The sequence below is a fragment of the Glycine soja genome, chromosome 19, assembly GCF_004193775.1.
Source record: "Glycine soja cultivar W05 chromosome 19, ASM419377v2, whole genome shotgun sequence".
In the NCBI taxonomy this organism is placed as follows: Eukaryota; Viridiplantae; Streptophyta; class Magnoliopsida; order Fabales; family Fabaceae; genus Glycine; species Glycine soja.
In genome coordinates this window covers 26865317-26882864 of record NC_041020.1, presented here as the reverse complement: position 1 = coordinate 26882864, position 17548 = coordinate 26865317, and the positions used below count along the sequence as shown (strand labels likewise).

Below are 17548 nucleotides of genomic sequence, written 5' to 3'. Positions count from 1 at the left end.
CTGTTTAGGTTTTTATATATAAATTAAAAAAAATTAATATCATAATTGAAACTGACCAAAGTGTTCATATAATTATTTAGAATTTGTGCATTGAAAGCTTACTTTGAAATTTGTGATTTAATATGATGTATGCTAGTTTATATATATAGAGGTAGTTATTTATATTAATAATTTATGTAAATAATATTGTAGAGTGTTATAGTATGATTCCAAAAATTATTAAGTGTTGGAGTTTGAGAATATTATGGTTAAATTTTATGAACATGTGTATGTTGTACCTTATGAATATCATTGGGCATGTTATGAGATGGTTGATGTGATGTTATGAGATGTTAAAGTGTGGACATGATATTCGATTGAGAATAAGTGGATGTGTTAACATTTGATGTTACATTAATTATATCGTGAGCTATGAATTATACAATAACCCGACCAGTGTTTATGCGCAGTGTTAAAGAGAAAGTGTAGGTTCCTAGTTAGGAACCAGTGTTAAATTGTAGCGCAATTGTGTTAAACATGTTTGAAACATGAGTGTGAGATCGTGGTATTGTATAATTCATGAGTAGTGCTTATAAATGAAATATGTGATGAATTGTGGAATGATATGTTGCCTTGAGATTATAATATTGTTATTGAGATTGAGTAAAAGTGTAAAGTAGAACAGGTGTTGAATTGTGAGATATGTGAAAACATGTGATGGTGGATTGTGACATTATGAGATGTGAAATTGTGAATGAGTTTTGGTTGTGAATAAGTGTGTGATTAACTCTTGATGTGACATTATTTGTGTTGTAAGCTGTGAATTGTACAATAACCCGACCAGTGTTATCTTGAGAAAAGTGTAAATGCACAGTGTTAAAGAGAAAGTGTAGGTTTCCTATTTAGGAACCAGTGTTAAAGAGAAAGTGTAGGTTCCTATTTAGGAACCAGTGTTAAATTGTAGCGCAATATGTTGTACGTGCTTAAGACACGAGTGTGAGGTCGTGAGTATTGTATAATTCACTAGCAGTGTCTGTGTGCTAAAATGATTTTAGGGGTTGGACCTGAATCAGGAGGGAGAGGCCCTGACGGACTCTTCGGAGTGTAGGCCTTGGGGGTCACCGGGTTTGAGTGCTCCTTTAAGCCTATGCTGATCCCATATGATTGGAGCATTCTCGCAAAACATCGTGACCCTGACTGGTCTCCCTATGATCTTACTTAGTGAGAGTGACCTGACAAATCCATTGTGTGGTGTGTCTTGTTATGTACTCCTAAGCGCCCCAGGGTGGTTTTTCACTGACATGGTACCACATTGCATATAGGCTTGAGTCTTAGCATAACTGTCTCATGCGCTTGCTAATTGTTTATTATGAAATTAATGTGTTATTATGTCTTGATAAGAGAATGTGATTTTTGTGTAATGTGATTGATGATTGAAAAGTGTGATTGATAGATGAAAAGTGAATTTTGAATGACGAAGTGGTGAAGTTACGTGAGCTATGTTTAAGCAAGTGGTATCTCATTTATATAATATGTATATTTAATTGTCTTGTTTCTCTATTAGTTAGGATTGTGATAACTCACTCCCTGTGTGTGGTTGTGTTTGGATCCTGTGATGATCTTGAACTTGTGTTCGGGGGAGCAGAAAATAGGTGGATGACTATGAAGAATCTCATGCTAGAGGACACGGGAACACAACGCTCTGATAGGATGTGACATTAGGATATAAGTTCTATATTAATTGTATGAAGCTTAGACGACCTTGTTGAGTCGAGAATACTTTATTATTTATTTGGACAAGTTTGAATATGATGTAAAAGAAAAATGATTGTGAAACTTTTTCCCATTTGAAAAGCTTGTATTTAAAAATGTTTTAAAAATACTTTTAATTAATATTTGAATTTTTATTCCTTTATTAATATATGTGAGGGGTAGAGGGTGTCACACGTTCTACTAAAGCAACTGCCCCATCCACCCTTGTTGAGGCAAGAGAGGAAGAAGTATTGGATGATGATGGGGAAGAAGAAAGAGAGGTTTGTGTCTGATCTGCTATTTATTTTAGTGTGATGCTATATTTTGCGAGCTTATCTTTGGCAATCTATAAGGTTGGTTTGTACTTATGCAATAGTTTCAGTTGTTGAAGCTTTTATTTCCATTGTTCTCAAGTTTATCTTGTGCCATATTCAGGCACTAGATCTACTGAATATGTTGAAGAAAGAGGAAGAGATGCTTTCTGCTGTTAAAGATAGACAATCCAAGGTAGTACAATGCTTGGTGTGTCAAATACTTCATGAAGCACTGTTGTGTGTACCCTAGTCAGTAAGGTGTGGGCCTGTTGCTATTATTTTACATTGATAATAGTATTACACTGGAAATCTTTATTACTTTATGAAACATTGTTGAGTTGAAAGTTAAAACTTTAAGAAATGTTATGAAGTAGCAGAAATTGATGGTTAACTAACTTGTTTAAGAGATCATAGCATGTTTCTGAAGCTAATTCTAGAATCTTAGGCCAAATGTAGCATATATAATTAACTATATAGACAGGTTCTATTTTAAAAGGAACAGGAAATTGTACATTTTTGCCGACTTTATTTGGTTTTATTTATTGTTTCTTGTGATTTTTCCATGTTTTAGGATGGGGATAAGGAGTTCTCTAGAGATGTTTTTGATGAACGTGCCAAGAAAGCAGAAGCTTGGCATTGTGATTCTGCAGTTTGTGGATAAGTAAGCCTCCACCACAAATAGTTTGACTTCAACACATTTGGTACTTGGTTTATGTTGTGTGTAAGTTTATGTTGTCTTCAATACATGTAGTGTGAAAGTTTATGTTGTCTTCAATGCATCTTAGCTTTTTTTCTTAGTGGTATTGTGCAAGATTATTAGTAGCAACAGTGGTAGCCCCCATAGTGGCATAGCAGAGTGACTCATGGCCAATTCTAATTGCTTGTAGTGGAGCACTTCATTGTTGTGGTCCATAGTGGCCGACTGACTGCTACTCTATCAGGAGTCAAATTCCTTGTTCTAACCCCTTAAGATCTACACTGGATGGAAGGAAATGACGAGCAAAAGACTTCACGAAAGCAATATCTTTTCTTAAGTAAAAGAAATAAAAAAAGGCCACTTACATTCTAAACTTCAATTGTTAAAAGTAGACCAAAATAGGATTTCTGGCCTACTTCACCCTCTCCATGACTGTTATGTCTGCTTACCTTTCTTTATAATAGAAAACTGTAGCCGTTCCTGAATTGTTTTTTTGCCTCAGATATATTACTTACTCAAAGGAAGAAGAAGCAATTCAATGCATTCAAAATGTGCATGGATTCCTTTTGGAGGGTAGACCTTTAAGGTACCTATCTGGATTTACTGAAGTTATTCAGGGTGATTAGCCTTTGGTAATCCAATTCTAGCTTATTAGTTCTCAATGCTTTTGGTTTATGCATTTGCAGGGCTTGTTTTGGAACCACTAAATATTGTCATGCATGGCTCAGAAACATGGCTTGTAAATTACTAATTCCTTATGAATTATAATTTGTTCTTTCATTAGTTAAAGCTTGATTGGAGATAGATCTTGATGACCAGCCTTGTAGCAATCCAGATTGTCTATATCTTCATGAGATTGGCTCTCAAGAGGATAGTTTCACAAAAGATGAAATAATTTCAGCATACACTAGGCATTTTTCTAATCTTAAATGAGCTTTCATGCAAGGCCTGTTATGATTCTGTTGAAAGATAGAATCTATTGCTTATATGATCCAGGCATACTTGGATAAAGTAAAGGAGAGTACTTTACCTTATCTTGTTAAGAAGAATGTTTCTTGTCCTGGTCATGTTAGCATTACATATTAGCTTTCAGTTTTAAATTAACATTGATGGATATGTCATCTGCCATACCTTTTTATGATACTAAATTATGAGTTTCATAGCTGAAACTTTTATTTGCTTAATCATGTTGACTCTGGTTAAATATTTATAAGAACATGAAACCTTATGCCTCAACGCTCTTAGAAAATTGAGCAAGTAATAAATGATAAAACTGTTCCTTGAAATAATTGAAACTCCCCAAGCATTATCTTTTTCAAGGGCAATTGACAAACTTTTTTTTCCTACAATTAGTTAAAGGCTGCATGTATTTTTTAAATTGATTCAGATGGGTTTTGCTTGACAGTTGATACATGATTGGACCATTCATTTCCCCCCTATTTTATATCGTTTTTATTTTATCTTCTGTTATCAAAATCAAAAGATGGTGTTTAAATTCGTTCATAGGAATCATTAAATTCTAGATTGCTCTGATTTATTACATAATTTATTCTTTTTTTCCCTATCTAATTAAAGGTTTCAATTGCTTTTGAAAGTAATATTTTAGCCTGAGCTTTGCACAAGATATATAATTATAATTCATAATAAATAATTAAAATTTATAAATTGTTATTATAAAATTCATAACAATTAAATATTTTAAATATTTGAAATTATCTTTTGGAGTTATAATAAGTAATTAGATTTTAATATATAGTGTTTAAAGGGATGAATTCGTTCCTAGGAATCATTAAATTCTAGATTACCCTGATTTATTACATATAATTTCTTCTTTTTTCCTTATCTAATTAAAGGTTTCATTTGCTTATTACTGGCAGCTTTGTATTTAATGATCAGAGAGAGAAAATTTACTAGTCAGGTACTTAACTCATGATCATGCAATATTTGTATTGAATCTGAATGTTCCCTTCTATATTTTATTATGATGATGGCCTCTTCTATGTTCCATTTGGTTTGTTCTATTCTTGAAGTTCTAAGGAGTGTTGGTGCAAGCGCAGTGTCATGACTTATGTCTTGAATTTTTTTTTAATCTACTTTTTATTTGTTTAGCCTAAATAAAATATTATAACACGAGACTTAATTTAGGTGGTAGGGAGTAATGTTTTTATTAAAGAAGATACGGAGGGAGTAATGTTTTTATTTCTTTAGTCTAAATAAAATATTATAAAGTGTTTTGCATTAATAATTTCTCCGCTGATTTGCTTTTATTCTAGTTTAATGTTTTTATTAATAGCAAATAAATTTATCTTTGCTGATTTACTTTTTATTTTAGTTTAATGTGACGTAAACATCACCTAATAACAAATAAATTTAATTTTAGTTTATCATGTACTAGTATAATTATACTTCTTTTGTAGGCAAACAAATGTTAAATTTTATTTTGCTAATTTAGCTTTTTTTTGTGCAATCAAAATTGGAGTGTCGAATACCTGGAACCTTGCTAATTTAGCTTTTTTTTTGTGCAATCAAAATTGGAGTGTCCAATACCTAGAACCTAGCTACTGTTCATATTGAAGGGAAACAATTTTATTCACTGGATATGTCGTGTTCCATGTCTCCATGAATTTCTGTTCCTTTAAAGTGGTAAGTCTTAGAATGAATTTATAAATAAAATGTCATTAAATGATTTAAGAGTAAGCTTTAGTAAAGTCATCCATTAAATTGTTTCTCTCTCTCTTTTTATTCTACACGTCTGTACATAGTAGGACCCAAAAAAAGTGTGTCTCTACTTTGTATATACATAGTTAACTAATAAATAAAAAATCTTAGTTGTGCAAAACAATAAATGTTTGGTTTAGTAAGGGTTTACATTATTTAAGTTAATTAGTTTTTATTTTTCTATTTAAATTAACATGCTTAACAAAAAAAATATATTATTAAATATATATATATATATATATATATATATATATATTTTAAAAAATACATTCTAAGAAAAGAAATATATTCTTAGAATCATAATCTTATTTTATTTTAATTTTTTTTAAAAAAAATACATTCTCTTAGAATCATAATTTTATTTTATTTTTTTAAAAAAATATATTCTAAGACGGTTCTTGAAAAACCGTCTTAAAAAAGTTTCACATTCTAAGACAATTCTTAAGGAAAATAACCGTCTTAGAAAATATAATTTTTCTTAAACGGTTTTTCAAGAACCGTTGTAAAAAGTTTTGACTTTTTACTGCATTAATTACATAGACGGTTCAAAACCATCGTTAAAAGTGCCTTAGAACCGACTTAGAATCATCTTTTTGTAGTAGTGAAGTTAATTTAAGCCAACTTATAATAATTCAAATCCAATTGAAAAAGAACTTATATCTCTATCGATGTAAATTAACATGGTGATATATGTATTGTTAGCGTAAAAAATGTATACAGTCAATTAATCAAAACTGACCATTAAAATAATTATTTGAAGACTATTCAAATTTATCATTTTGTGAAAGATAAGAATGTAATTTTTCTAATAGTAAATTAAATTTAAATCTGGTAGAGTAGAGTGTAATAATTGAGAGATAATATAATTGAAGATATTCTATACCTACGACTGTTTGTCATCGAAACGCAGTGGCGTTACAAACCCTAAAACCCCACCCCAAAATCTCCATCAACAACAACAAGATTTCCATGGTCCATAATGAAAGCTTTGAGAACCCTAAGAAGAAGCCTCTATTCCCTCGCGCCTTGAGTTGTTTTCTGTGCGTTCTTGTCTGCACAACAACACTCATATCAGGAGGATTCCTCCTTCCTCTTCGACAATTCCCACTACGGCCTTGAGGGCGAGGCAAAGGTAACGTGGGACGAGAAGTATCGAGCCGGGGCTGAGCAAGTGGTGTTCAGAGAAGAGGGCTCGAAGGGGAAGGAGGATGAGAGGCAGAGAAAGGCCATTGTGAAGGCCCTTCTGGAAGCCGCGATGGACGAGGATGAAGACGAAGAAGAGGAAGGAAAATGAGTGGGATTGGTGAAGGAGGAGGACCAATAGTCTGGTATGATATATTTTACTTGGCTACATGCTATAGTGGTATAATATTCTCTGTGTAGTGTTTCTTTATACATCCGGCTCATGTTGAATTGATTTTTGTGAATCTGCTTAAGAAATAATGAGTTTTTCTCCTTTTCTGTTCATGTTTGAGTTTAATGAAAGGTGTATTAGGGATCATCATGTCACTTGTGAGGTTTAGGAACTGATTTTTGTTGTTTTCTCTAGTCTGGGGGAGTGTTGCGTGTTTCATTTTTTTTGCAACAGATGTAATAGATGCATATCTCCAACAATCAAACAACATAGTTATACCTTGGGGTGGAGTAGTACTTTATTGTGTTGGTTTCTGAGTAGGTCTTGGTATGACAACGCCAGGCCATGAGTGACACATACAATGATTTCCCTCCTCTATGCTAATATAAACATTGCTCAAGTGATTGCCACATCCACCCCAGGTATATTTCTCACACCTCTGGCACAACGCCTTAAAACACATGATGCTTTTGGAACCCTGAAAATCGAGTTATTATTATATTTTGTAATGCTAGCTATGCCTCACATACAAATTAATTAAATGTGATACAATACATCCTGTTAGAATACAAGATATATATATATATATATATATATATATATATATGTTAGTGCTGGCACTTAGAAAACATCTATACCGTTTTCTTGTGTTGCTTAAGGTAGTAACACCCTAGCATAGTGAGTCACTTAACAAGTCTATTTTTGAGTTTGGAGTTTTCTCCACTCCACTTAGGGGTGGGTAAATGGGCTCAAGTCCAAGGGCCGGCCCGCAGGGCCTGCGGGCCATGGACCATTTTTTTAAAAAATCATGGCTATATAGGATTTTAGGCCCGCCCCGCATAATTCGCGGGCTATGCAGGTTTGACTTGCGGTGTCTGCGGGTTGGCCCACAAACCCGCAACCACCAATTAAGCCCAACCCAAACCCAATTAATCTTAAAAGCTCAATCTAAAATTTCTTTGCATTTATGATAAAAATTTATTTGGTTGTGTTAAAACTTTTGTAATTAAGTATTTGTTAGAGATTTATTAAGATTTTTTAATATATATATATATATATATATATATATATATATATATATATATATATATATATATATATATATATATATTGAGTGTAATTGACTATTTTTTTAAGAGAAAAATATATTTATTTTAAAATTGATTTTTTTAAAAAAATAGGCCTGCGGACCAGCCCGTTTGGCCTGCGGGATCTGTGGGACGATGTCGAACTAATATTTTAAATCCGTGTAAGAGTGTGGGCAAGCTGGCCCGATCCGTTGCCAATGTGGGCTTTCGCGAGCCAGCCGGCCCCCTTACCCACCCCCACTCTTGGATGGGTTTTGAATGCTTCAAGGAACAAAGATAGGAGTCATATATTGCGTCACAAAATCACAATACTTAGACAAAATTGCTCGAAACAACTAGCTTTCACATGTTTGGTTTTTGTAATCTGGCGATATCTTTTTGAAATTGATGGACAATACAAAATTTTTCTACAAAACATGATGTAATGGTCTTAGCTTTGTTTCATTCCTTAACCTTTTTCTTTTATTTCTGATTAATTTATTAATCAACCAATAGGAATTACCGTCATGAATTTTGTGTACATTTATACTTAAATTTTACATGCTAAATAGAACAACTCATCTTTTTTCCTGTTGGCCTAGAAGGCTAGAACTGTCCACTACAAAACTGAAGAATTAATTCACAAATAAGTCTCTGCTGCTAGAAGGCTAAAACTGAAGAATTAATTCACAAAAAATCTCCACAATACATACCTACCAACGACTTTGAAATATCCTCTAAATGCATACCTTAGACTCCACACAATTTATCTTCTTCTCTTGTCTTCTCTTCTCTTCATCCTTTTCAAATCTCCAGAACTAAATGATCCTTCAAATCTCCTTCCATTACAATAAACCTCAACTATGCATTATTACCACCATCTTATTCTTGGCTACCACTGTTCTATCTTCTAATAAAAAATCTGAGGCCTGCACACCTATAAGTTATGGAACTGGTCCACCCATTAAATCAGGTTTGAGTTAATTCTAAAAATAGATTTTTAAAACCTTGGTTCACATAAGATTCCCTAATACTACTACTTTTGTTAATGATAATGAAATATATTTGAATGTTGTTGGAGGTCCAAATTACAAGGGAAATGTGTACGAGCTAGGTACTTTGAGCAAAAGGTTTAGTTGCTCAAAATTAGCTCCATCTACTTCTATTGCTCATGTGGAAGACCAAATAGAGAAAATGCGTGAGACGATTACTAAATTGAATGAGCTTTAGGCAAAGGCAGATAAGGAAAGGACACTTGAAGAAAAGATGTTGCAGTTGATGGAAAATCATGACAAGCAAAGTCAAGAGATGTGATAACAGATGGAAGAACAAAATGAACAAATTCGTCAACAAAATGAGCAAAAATGCAGCATATATTACAACACTTGAATATTCAGTCTATCATGCTAGCCCCTAGTCGATCGACTACCACAATAGATAGAACTAAGTATCATGTTGACGATGCTCAGGTTGATCGTTCTCATGACATGTCAAAGGACCATTGACTCCTGGTTATTATTTATTTTAGTTTGATTATGTCATGTTAGTTATAAATTTGAACTTTATAAATTTTGACATTGCATTTTATTAAACTTTGAAAACATTGAATTTGCACTTTATCAATCTTTAAATTAGAACTTTGTTATTGTAGCTATATTTACACATTATGAATGTGAAATTTTACTTATAAGTTTTATTATACAGTTTAATTAACAATTATATTTACAGTTAATAAATATTAAGTAGGTCAAAATATAACAAATAAAACAGAAAAATACCACATATTTTTTTAGCGACCGAATCTATGACCGATTTATTTTATTTAAAATTCATTAGTAAATAGACACTGCACTGTATTTTTAATTTACTTTATATTTCAAAACTAAACATTTAATAGCGACTGAAATAGAGACTTAAATGCATTTTTAATTTATTTGATATTTAAAAATTAATTATTAAATAGAGACCGAATTATATTTTAATTTATTTTGCATTTAAAATTAAAATATTTATAAGCAACTGAATTAGTGAACAAATTTTTTTATTCATAATTTTATTTTAAAATTAATTATTCAATAGTGACCAACTTAGAGAGTGAATTATATTTTAATTTATTTATTTATTTTATTTAAAATTTAATTATTTATTAGCGACTGAAGTTTTCCGTCGCTGATTTGCTCAATCAACAACGACCGTTACGTAGTTACACCGAAATGTCGGATTTTTGCAACGCAAAGTAATCAGTCGGTATTTCGGTGACAAATATTGTAGGACAGAGTTTAACAAGGGAATCGTTTTTTGGTAGGATATGTTTCACTGTTTTTTACATTACCGAATAAAGAATGTATTAAATATAAAATAACTATATTTAATGTCTTAAAAGGCACAAACCCATTCAAAATTTATAATACGAATAAGAAGACTAGTAAATTTATCAAAAAAAAATATTAGTAAAATAATATTGTGAGAGAATTTATTATAATTATGCCTTTTAATTATATAATTTGGTAGAAACGCAATTGTATTCCAAGAATTTAAAAGTAATCATTAAATTAAAATAGCTTTCTACCAACTAATTAACATGGTGATTGTGAGAATTAGATTTTAATTAGTCTGATGACAATTTATTATTCACCCCTAGCATGAATTTGATTCACAAATCTTGAAAAATAGTGTGTTTATTATGAAGCCACAAATGGTCAAAACATTGGATTAAGTTATTAAAAAGGAAAATTTGTCAAATAGAGGCAGCTGGAACAGAATCAACAGTTGTTACCTAACCTTTACTTGCGGCAGCCATAGCAATACTACGTACGTTGACCTAATGACCCTAAGTTTCAGCGTTTGAAGCGAGTAAGAAGCGAGTAAAAAGCGAGTATTTATTATAGATTAGATTTTACACGCGTTCATCATGTGGAATTAGTGTGCATAACTAATCATAAAACAAATGAAATTCCCATTTTCCTTTTTTGTAAAATAGAGAAGGTTCGTCATTTCGAATCACAATTTATATGTAATGCCTGCATAATATATTGTCCATATGTAACTTACTCCTAATTTGTTCTCTGTGACAGGTGAAGTGATGATTTTTTTTAATATGAAATTGTATGAAGTAATTTCTATTAAAAGTGATGATTAATTTTCTTCAGAGTGTATATAAAGTAAGTATTTTTTTTAATATTATTTATTTTATATCTAAAAATTAATCAGGATTCGAACGTTAGATCATTTAATTAAAAAACATAAAATCATTACAACTAGTACCAAGTGTTGATGAAATGACTCTCAAGGATGAAAAATTAATTAGCGTTCAATATTTTATGCAAATTGTGAAGCACCCAGGACCACCTAATAGGATATTTCTAACTTCCAGATCTAGTATCTCCATTTAATACTTGGAAAATCGTCCTGTTTTCATGGTCGATAATGCAGGGGGCAAATCACGTTTAGAAAGGTAAAATATGAAAGAAGAGGATTAGTGAGACACTTGTTAACACATTTTTTATTGATTGAATTTGCTAAAAAAAAAATGGAATAATAGGTGAGATTTGTTAAATAAAAAATGGAATTTACTAAATTTCAGATAATAATTAAGAATATATTTAAAAGTGTCTATGAGATAATACATTGTTCGTATTTCCAAATATAAAATTATGAAATAGTAGAAAAACATCCACATGCATTTTCCAAAGAAAAAATCATGCAATGTCAACCTTCTGCCGACAGGAAATCTTAACTTAATTTACATATATGCAAACTTGGATGATTGATAATTTGGTATAAGACAATAAATTGAATAATGTAAACTATTTAAACGCATAAACAAATATACGTGGTTGATTTCATTTCCTTTTATTTCTTGGTCCTATATTGTTATCTTATCAACTTTTAGCTCTGACGTACGATTGCCTAATTTCAGCTTGATTTGATTTAAGATAGAAAAATTAATAGTGCGACTAAGAATAAATGCGTTGAATAAAGACAAATCTGAAAAAGATGGAAATAACCAACGAAGTATATCTTTAATAAACTACCAAGCTAGCTATATAAATCGATCATACCTTTGGAAGTCGATCGTGAACACTTTATGGCGTAGTATCTTCCTTCTATATATGTTTCAAACAGTTTGGATAAGTTTCTCAATGATTATTTATAAAATATAAAAAATAAAATAAAATAAAATTTTTATAAATAAAAAATAATGTATGCATAAGTAAATTTAGTTTTTGTCTTTAGAACATCTCTAATATTTAACTTCTCCAAAGAACTGATTTTCATTTATGAACAAACTAATTTTAATTTAGAGTAAATTTCAAGCGTGTTTTTTTATTTATATTTAGGACTTATTATATTGTCTTTATTATAGTTAGGACTTCTTACATTCTCACTTATGTTCAAATGCATTACTTTTGTTTGCCCCAAGCCTCTGTTAAAAACGCTGTAAATTTTAAATGAAATGTCAAAAAAATAAAAAATAAATATAAATCCTAACTGTAATAATTTTTTATCTTAACATTAAAAAAAAATGAATGGAACGCTTGTAAGTTTTGAAAGTCAAATTGAATGGATACTAATGGGTGGTAATGGCCACTAATGTGTTGTAATGACCAATAATGAGTGGTAAAAGCTACTAAATGCATTCTTGATGGTAGAATGCTTATATATAACACTCTGAGCTCATCTCTTCCAATTCATATACACCATCTAGAGAGAGAAAGAGAGAGAGAGAGAGCTTGGAAGAACAAAAACAAAACAACTCTTTCATGGCAATGGTTGGAGGTATGATTTGATTTTTATTTTCCGCATTTTGTTAATGACTTGTGTTTCTTTTGTAGCTTGTAACATCATAGGTTAAAAGGTTTAGTCTAACATTTGGTATCAGAGCCTCAGTTGCCTCTGCCTTGTTCATTTTTGATTTTCAATATTTTTTCGATTTAATTTTGTTTATGGTATGAAGGGCCTTGTTTCTTAAAAAAATAAGATTAGAAATCTTTATTTTGTTCGATTTCCTTGTTTTTGGCTTTTGAATCGTGTAAAACGGTGTCCAAATGACTGAGAACCGACCAGGTCTGCATATGGGTTGGGTTTGACCCCGCTAGAGGTTGAAGATGATGAATAGTGTTAAAATAAAAAAAATGAAAAAATCCCACATTTTGTGCTAACTAGGTGTTGAACCCATGACAAATAAGACGCTTTAGTATGTGCAAACCACTGAATCAATAACCTTGTGTTTGGATTAGGAATTTTAAAATTTCAAAGATTTTGAAATGCCTAGAATTTGAATTGCTTTGATTTTAATTTCCTTCATTTTTCGAATGCTTTATTTAGATAAATCAATTCAAATTTCTTCCATTTTAAATCCTTTGTTTGGATAGGGCAATTCAATTTCCTCCATATGCAAAATTTCAATTTTATATTTTAAATAGATGAAATTTTAATATTAAACTTTATAGAAAATAAACACAATCTAATTTTGAAATATTAACTAAAAAAATATTTTCAACTTTTAATAATTTATAAATACAAAATATTGATAATTTTAACTAGGGTTGTTTTGTCTGACCACAACCAGTGATGTTTTTAAGCCGACATCAATCAAGACTATTTTTTGGTCGACATCAAATAGGGTTTTTTTTTTGTCAAAGTATGCCTGGAATATTTGTCAGCTGGGGATATTTTTTGGCTAATGTTGGTTGAGTCTATCTTTCAGTCGATGTTGGCTAAATTTTTTTACCAACGTCGGCTAGGGTTTGTTTGGTCGATACCGACTAGAGTCTTTTCGAATGACATTGACCAAGGCTATTTTTAGCCAACGTCGGCCTAAAAAATCCTAGTAGACATTGACAAAAAAATCCATCCAATATCGGCTAAAAAATAGCTTGGTCGATTCTGACCAATAGAACCTATCTGATGTCGGCCGAAAAACATCATTGGTCAACGTTGGCCGAAAAATCCCTAGTCGAAGTTGGCTAAAAAATAACCCTGACCAATGTCGGACAAAAAACCCTACCCAACATCGGTTATAAAATAGCTTTGGCTGATGTTGGCTAAAAAATAGCTCTGATTGATATCGACTGAAAAAACTCTAGTAGATGTCGACTGTAAGAACCTACTTGATGTTGACTAAAAATAGTTATGCCCGATGTCGGTCAAAAATACCTAGCTGGTGTTAGCAAAAAAAAAAAAACCCTAGCCAACATCAACCAAAAAACCTAGCTAATATGGTTAAGAAATAGCTCTGGCTGATGTTAGTCAGAAAACTCTATTCGATGTCAGCAAAAAAATCTTAACTAACATCGGCTAAGAAAATGTAGTTGACATCAATCAAAACACCCTAGCTAACATCGACTAAAAAATAACCCTAGCCAATATTGGCTAAAAAATAGCTTTGGCTGATGTTTGTTGAAAAAATCTAGCTGACATCGGCTGAAAAACCCTAACAGGTGTCTACTCAAAAGTTAGTCATGACCGATGTTAGTAGATAAAATCTAGCCAACATCGGCCAAAAAAATCATTAGTCAACATCAACTGAAAAAACCTAGAGGACAACGGCAAAAAAAAAATCTTTAGCCAACGTTAGCAAAAATTCCCCATGACTGACGTCAGTGAGAAAATAACCCTAACCAACATCATCTAAAAGAAATCTTAGCCGATATCGACAAAAAATAGCTTTGGTTAAGATCATACAAAAAAATTCTGACCGAAAAAACCTTGACCAACGTCAGTGAAAAACAACTTATGTCAATATCGACCGTAAAAACTTTGGTTACCCGTAATTGTGAGTGTTGAGCGAGAAAGAGTCGTGAGCAAGAACGTGAGTTAGAATGAGCATCTCCAAAAAAAGAATTTCAAATTCTATATTTTTGAGAGAATTTGAAATCACACTGTTTTAGTCAATCAAAATGATTCATAAAAATACCAAAAATTAAATCTCCTTTCAAATATTCTATCAAAACAAGCTATTTATTTTTTCACGAATCATGTTAAATTCCTTGAAAAAATGAATTCCCCTGCTGAATTGCTCCATCCAAACACAGTATAAAGGTTTTTTGAAATGCAATCGTTTTTCATATGTTATATACTTATTCTGCTTTACAATTTATGGAATTTTGATTTAATTTATGCATGAATATATTCTGGAAAATTTTATTCTATGCATACGTATATGAAATCAAATGCATAATATTATGTTTCAATTATGAAATTATATGAGAATCTTATTCATAATTATATTATATCTTGATCTTGAAATACATAATATGACTTATTCTCATATAATTAAGTTTTATGTCTAAGTGATCTTTATAATTTTGATTAATTATGGATTAGCCACAACATCTATATTTTGATTAAAATTATATATTAAGTTGGTTATAGATCATATAAGGAATTAAACATAATATTGTAATTAATTGTACTTATATAATGAATTTTATTCCACAGGAATTTTTATTATATTTGTATAATTAATTGGGATAAAATGACATATTGTTTTTCATGGTTTACCCACAGGCATCATGAGGTATGTATAATTTGTCGATTTTATCATAAAGTAAATATTTGTGATAGAAATTAAATTATTTTCATGTTGTACCTGTAAAGCATGAATTTGAGCATGTAATTTGATTATTCTATAATAAGGTTTAATTGTTTCTTATTGAATTAAAAATTTAGCCCACAGAGAATTTTTATGTCACAAGATTCAATTTTATGGTATTTTTACATTGGTAAAAGATACAATTAATATTAGTATGCCTCAAATTTTGACATAAGCCTTTGAATTTTGCAGCTTCTCAAACTATTAGTTTTTCTGATATTCAATGTGACGTTCCCGAACTCAAAGGAGATAACTATAAGATATGGAAGGAGAGAATTCTTCTGCAATTGGGGTGGATGGACATAGATTATGTTATAAGGAAAGACGAACCACCTGCAATCACTGATGAAAGTAGCCCAGCTGACGTTACGCTATATGAGCAGTGGGAGCGATCCAACCGACTCAGCGTGATGTTCATTAAGACCAAAATCTCGGTTGGAATACGTGGTTCTATTGACCAGCATGAAAAGGTCCGAGACTTGCTTAAGGCCATTGATGATCAGTTCATCACTTCAAATAAGACTTTAGCAAGCACCCTGATCATGAAGTTCTCCTCTCTTCGGCTCACCAATGTGAAAGGTGTGCGTGAGTACATAATGAAAATGTGAGATATTTCAGCTCAACTTAAGAAACTAGAGGTTGATATGTCTGAGTCCTTCTTAGTGCACTTCATTTTGAACACCCTTCTGCATGAATATGGGCCGTTTAAGATTTCCTACAACACACATAAGGACAAATGGTCTATCAATGAATTAATTACCATGTGTGTTCAGGAAGAAGAAAGGCTTGTAATGGAGATGGGTGAGAGTGCATTGTTGACAACTGCTTATGGGAAGAACAAAGTAACTAAGTCTCAAGCTAATTAGAAGGGGAATGGTAAAATACCACCTTAAGCTGATATTAAGAAGGTGGCAAAGTGTTTCTTTTGCAAGAAGAAGGGATACATGAAGAAGAATTACCCCGGATTCCAGAAATGGCTTGAGAAGAAAGCTAAATCAATCTCATTAGTATGTTATGAATCTAATATGGTTAGTGTTAATATTAACACCTGGAGGATTGATTCTGGATCTACTATTCATATTGTAAATTCTTTACAGGGTATGCAAAACCTAAGGAAACCAGTGGGAAGTGAGCAAAGCATTTTATCAGGCAATAAGCTAGGCTCAATGTGGAGGCCATTGGAACTTGCATTTTAACTTTAAGTAGTGACTTTATTTTAAAATTAGAAAGGACCTTTTATGTACCTAGTTTTTCTCGAAACTTGATTTCTGTTTCTAGACTTATACCTTTTGGATATTCCTTTAATTTCAAAGACACATCATTTGAGTTATTTATAATTCTGAATGTGTTGGGAATGGTATCTTGTCTGATGGTCTTTATCTTCTTGGTTTACAAAATTGTGCCACTTATAGTTCAATGCATGTTCAAACTGGTATTAAAAGGTGTAATATTAATGAGAATTCCTCTATGTTATGGCACTAGAGATTAGGACATATGTCCATTGAGAGGATTAAAATGTTAGTGAAAGATGGGGTACTCAATACTCTAGATTTTGCTGACTTTAAGACTTGTGTGGACTGCATTAAGGGTAAGGAGACCAACATGTCTAAGAAAGGTGCTAACAGGAGTTCAAGCATATTAGAAATAATTCATACTGATATTTGTTGTCAAGATATGGATGCATGTGGTCAGAAATATTTTATCACCTTTATAGATGATTATTCATGATATATGAATGTTTATTTGCTTCATAACAAATACGAAGCATTGGATGCCTTCAAAGTCTTTAAGGCTGAAGTTGAGAACCAATGTGGCAAGCAAATAAAAATAGTGAGATCAGATAGAGTTGGAGAATACTATGGCTGATATACTGAGAATGGACAAACACCTGGTCCTTTTGCAAAGTTTCTTCAAGAACATGGGATTGTTGCCCAATACACTATGCCTGGTTCTCCAAATCAGAATGGTGTGGTAGAAAGAAGGAACCAAACATTATTGGACATGGTGCGGAGTATGCTTAGCAACTCCAATCTTCCTAAATCCTCGTGGGCTGAAGCACTAAAGACGGCA

At 31.7% G+C, this 17548-nt stretch overlaps 1 protein-coding gene and 1 long non-coding RNA gene across 2 annotated transcripts; both read left to right on the top strand.

Moving 5' to 3' along the window:
• The first annotated feature begins 1829 nt into the window (after nucleotides 1–1829).
• Nucleotides 1830–3975, top strand: LOC114398258. The gene is made up of 5 exons (XR_003663528.1): nucleotides 1830–2012; nucleotides 2167–2303; nucleotides 2617–2706; nucleotides 3245–3328; nucleotides 3429–3975. It is a non-coding gene; the product is annotated as an uncharacterized LOC114398258 (long non-coding RNA).
• An 11799-nt stretch (nucleotides 3976–15774) lies between these two features.
• Nucleotides 15775–16086, top strand: LOC114398668. The gene has a single exon (XM_028360842.1). It carries the CDS (start codon nucleotides 15775–15777, stop codon nucleotides 16084–16086), a length of 312 nt encoding a protein of 103 aa, XP_028216643.1.
• Nucleotides 16087–17548: the final 1462 nt, after the last annotated feature.